Source organism: Eurypyga helias, unplaced genomic scaffold (genome assembly GCF_000690775.1).
Source record: "Eurypyga helias isolate BGI_N326 unplaced genomic scaffold, ASM69077v1 scaffold34642, whole genome shotgun sequence".
NCBI lineage: Eukaryota > Metazoa > Chordata > Aves > Eurypygiformes > Eurypygidae > Eurypyga > Eurypyga helias.
This window is the reverse complement of record NW_010238414.1, coordinates 4555-9336: the sequence shown is the minus strand read 5'-3', so window position 1 is coordinate 9336 and position 4782 is coordinate 4555. Positions and strand designations below refer to the sequence as shown.

The 4782-nt window shown below is 47.4% G+C and overlaps 1 protein-coding gene across 1 annotated transcript in view; it reads left to right on the top strand.

The window, feature by feature from the left end:
* The first annotated feature begins 1075 nt into the window (after window positions 1–1075).
* The window catches only part of KIAA2018 (KIAA2018 ortholog), a 7830-nt gene continuing 4123 nt past the window's right edge, over window positions 1076–4782 (top strand). Inside the window, exons 1-2 of the mRNA XM_010147842.1 lie at window positions 1076–1169; window positions 2446–4773. Coding sequence (XP_010146144.1) covers window positions 1082–1169; window positions 2446–4773 — 2416 coding nt within the window. The 5' untranslated portion in view covers window positions 1076–1081. The remainder of the gene's footprint in view (window positions 1170–2445; window positions 4774–4782) is intronic.

Sequence of the window (4782 nt, the reverse complement as noted above, 5' to 3'; positions counted from 1 at the left end):
TTCTGTGATTCTGTGAATGTGATTACACGGGTTTTCAGCTTTTCACCTGGATGTGTTGCACGTGACTGCCGAAGGAATGAAACCGTGAGTTGGACATGTGACTGACTCCCTCCTCAATCCATACCTGCAGTATTTTGAGGAGGGGTGGCAGGCTAGACACAAATAGGTTGGAATCTGGCCAGGGGGCTGCTGGTTATGTTGTGCAACTCCTGTTTGTCAAGTTGTTTTCTACTGAGGCTGTTTAATGTAGTCTGTATGGTACCCAAGTGGTGAAAGCCATGGGTTAAGCAAGATCGTTTTTCAGGTCATTCTCCAATCCCTTCTCAGCTGGTGATCACTTAAGGTCCTCAGATGTAAAGAGAATTGCACGCATGCTTATTTTTCTCATCTTTCATATAATAGGACAAAAGCCGTTCAGAAAGTGAAATAATAACAGTAATTTAAGACACTGTCCTTGCGAAGGATGAAGCAAGACAAATGGTTTGAGGTGGATGCACAGAAGCATCTTTTTCAAGATAGCCATCTACAGCAAAGGCTGTTCCTATGGGACAGTAGAAGGCATTAAGAAGTTCACAAGAGGTTTCGCAGGCAGAGTGAGCATAGTTTCATAAAAGGAAGATGGTAGAGGGGTTATGGCATATTTTCTCTTCCCATAATCTCCAGTATATTACTTTTAAAATTGTGCATACACCTCCCTGGATAATTATTCCATGTTTGTTCCTTTCCTAATAAAATATTTACGAGGCAGAATCCTGGACATCTCATGTGACGTGTATGTTTATTAGAGAACACGAATTTTAGGCTGCTCAGCAAGAAAAGATGCTTGCTGTCCGGGTTCTGTGCCCGTAGTATCTAGCTTCAGGCATTGGAAAACGTCAGCTCCAGCACTGAAAATGTTACTGTCTTAAAAAACCCAAACCCAAAATAATCCCACCCTACACTATTCAGAGAATCCCTCAGGTTAGAACATTTTTAAAGCAAAGACCTCTTGGAGCAAGTGCAATTTCATCTTTAATTGATCTACCAATGACAGACCTTTTTCCTAATTTTCTCTATGTGTTTTCTTTGAAAGAGCAAGAACATGATCCTGGATCAGGCCTTTAAGTACATAACAGAAATGAAAAGGCAGAATGATGAACTTCTGTTAAACGGAGGGAACAATGAACAGGGTAAGTAGAGATGCTGCTGGAGGCTCTAGAATTTCTGTCACTCGCTTCCGCTGCGTGTCTGTTAGTGACTGACAACAAAGCCTGGATCTACAGCCTCGGGTATCCTGAGACATTATGCACGTACAGGAAAAATGCAGCTGCTTAGAATATCTTGAAGCCAACAGGCTGTCCAAGTGTGTGCTCTTGCACGTAGCTAGGAGATAATGAAGCAATCCCCTTGGTATGTAAATTACTGAGATTATAGGTGATGTGACATCATCTAGCAGGTTCTGTCCTGATTTGTTCCACCGTAGGGACCAGAACGGTTTCTGACAAACTCCAGTTAGATTTTTTTCATCGAAGACACTGCGTTTCCTTCATGCATAGAGCTCTTGTTTTCCCCTGTGAAATGCTGTGAAAGTGGTAACAGCCTGTTTTATGAAAATACAATGCGCCGTATAAAATCTTCTTGAATGGCTGCATAAAAATACAGTGAAGAAGGTATGGCAGAGCTCATGTTGCAGTTTGTGATTTTTATTTCTGTCCATAGAGTGGAATTCTAAATAGTTTATTTTTATCTTGTCGATGTAATGTTAGTAAGCTGGCTCCAAGTTAGGTGAGCTGTCTCCAAGTGCATTCCCACTTTTTGCGGCTTTACGTAAGTGCTTTGTATTTAATTTTGCATATTGTTTTTAGATGTAACAGAACTTGATTGCCCTTGAAAGCCAGGAAATTATCAATTAAATAAAACCAGTTTTAGTGTTTGTAGAGGAGCAGGGAACAGAACAAGATATTAATGTGCTCTTTTTTCCTTCAGCAATTAAACCATTTGATCATTTTCATCTGAGTTAGTCCTGATGGGTTTTTTTAACTAAAATAATTTGAAATATCCTGCTATTAGTAACAGAATAGTCTGTGAAGTTCACTCCCTTTCCCGCCCAGTAGAGAGGTGTATCAGGATAAGATTTCTCTGGAACAGGTTGCCCAGAGAAGCTGTGGATGCCCCATCCCTGAAAGTGTCCAAGGCCAGGCTGGAGGAGGCTTGGAGCAACCTGGTCTAGTGGAAGGTGTCCGTGCCCATGGCAGGGGGGTTGGAACTGGATGGTCTGTAAGGTCCCTTCCAACCCAAACCATTCTGTGATTCTGCGATTTGTCTTGCGTTGACTATTGGAAGAGAGCAAACCTTACTAACAATTTAATTCAACACCACATAGTATTTTCTTTCTGAGTCATGTGGTAACATTACCTGGTATTTGCTCTGGTGCTGATGTAACGGAGTGCTCTCGCTGTTTTGTAGCTGAAGAGATAAAAAAACTCCGGAAACAGCTGGATGAACTGCAGAAGGAAAACGGGAGATACATCGAACTCCTGAAAGCAAATGATATTTGCCTGTATGTTGACCCTACAATCCACTGGAAGGGAAATCTCAAAAACGCGAAGGTCTCGGTTGTTATTCCCGGTGATCAGGTTCAAAAGAACATCGTCTACTCAAACGGGAGTCAACCCAATGGAACTAACCAGGGAGCATCTGTCCAGGGAATAACGTTTAATGTTGGTCACAACTTACAAAAGCAAACCGCCAATGTTGTGCCAGTCCAGAGAACTTGCAACCTAGTGACTCCTGTGACTATTTCTGGTATTTACCCCGCAGAAAACAAGCCATGGTCGCAAACTACAGTTTCTCCGCTGGCGTCCGTTCAGACAGCTCCAGCAGGGAACGTTCTGGAGCTTTCCACGCTGGAGAATGAGCGAGGTGTGCTGGCCGCTGCTCCTGCCAGCTCGCAGAGCGCATCTCGATCCGCAGCAGAACAGCAACTACAGTGTTCTTCAAGTAATGCACCACAGAACGATCAAAACCTCCCCAAAAGTAAAAATGAGGAGGAGGGCACTAAGTTAACCAAGAAAACAATCCTGCAGGGAATCAGCCTTCCTTCCAGTGCCTCCACGGAAGCTTCCCAAGTTCAACAGCCGAATGCAACGTGCTCGAATACACACAGTTCTTGGAGCGACCTTCAGGAAAGCTGTGTCGTTTCGGCCACGGACACAGCTTGTGTGCCCTCTGTGAGACTCTCTACTGCAGATAGCTTTTCCTCTGCAAACGTCCTCAAAAGCACAGACTCGGTAAGTAGCGCCGGAGCGCCTGTGTCTTCTGCAGCGGAAGGAGTTAAAGCCGCGACGGCGATAAGCGCTCTGCCTGCCGGTCCCCTGGAGAACTGCTGGTCTTTTTCAGGCTCTTCAGGTGTCGGCACCTCGGACTTGAAAAACATGAGTAGCCTTACGCGGATGCCTTCAGCTGGAAACACGCAGACCACGTGGACGACATTGCAGCTTGCGGGGAACACTGTTCAGCCGCTGAGCCAAACGCCGTCCGGTATAATGACCGCCCTATTAAATGAGCCCGTTAATGGTGCCGGGACTGTATCTTCTGCTCACGGCAGGCCTTTGACTACGAGCATCAGTCTGAGTACTTCTCTGCCTGGGGACGGCCAGGCAGCTGAACAGATTGTAGTTACCTTGCCCTCCTGCCCACCCTTACCTATGCAGCCGTTAATCAGCCAGCCACAGGTTAAAACTCAGGCTGCAGGAAATATCCTTCCATTAAATTCAGCTATGCAGGTGATTCAGATGGCTCAGCCAGTCGCGTCGGCGGTTACGGGAGCACCAGCTAACCAGAACGTCATCATTCTCCAGCCTCCAAACCCCGCTCCCTGCCCTCCGATTGTGAGAGCGGAAGTTCCCAGCCAGAATGTTAGCCAGCAGATTGTAATTATACAAGCTGCGAATCAGAATCCTCTTCCCCTCCTCTCCGCTCAGCCTTCTGCTTCTGTAAGAGTTCCCGTGAACGGGCCGACCGCGGTCGCGAACTCCAGCAGCTCCGTACAAAATGCCTCTCTTCCGCAGACCTTCGGAGGGAAACACCTTGTCCATATATTACCGAGACCATCTTCTTTGCCATCTTCTAGCTCCACGCAAACGTTTTCGGTTACGATGTCCAATCAACAGCACCCCCAGACTATCTCATTGAACGGGCAGCTTTTTGCGCTGCAGCCTGTGATGTCTTCGTCTGGAGCTTCAAATCAAGCCCCTATGCAAATCATTCAACCCACGACCAGCGAAGATCCAAATACCAACGTCGCCCTCAATACGTTTGGGGCTTTAGCTAACCTCAATCAAAGCATATCGCAGATGGCTGGGCAGAGCTGCTTACACTTGTCTCTCAGCCACCCCACCAATCCCACGACTGTCAGCAACCAGATCGCCACGGTGAGCTGCGTCTCGCTGCCAACGTCTGCGGCACCTGCAGTACCCGTGGAGGTTTCGGTGCTCACTAGTGCGTCAAACCCGGTAAATGCTTCCCCCAAAAAAGCGGCTGCTGGCTTGCCATCCGGTGCGAAATCAAAAAGGACTAACAAAAAGCCGAGCACGAAGAAACACCAAGCAGTCACCGGTAAAGTGTCCTGCCCGGCCGCTCCTTGCAAAGATGCAGGGAAGGTGGACTGTGCTCCTGTGGAAGCGGTGGCAAAGAATTCCAACGGCGAGGGGCTGCTTGAAAATGCCCCAGCGGTATCGCAAGCCTTAGCGACGCCGCAGGCGAGCGCTGCGGCCGCGTCGAGCGGCGGGAGCGGTGCCGCAC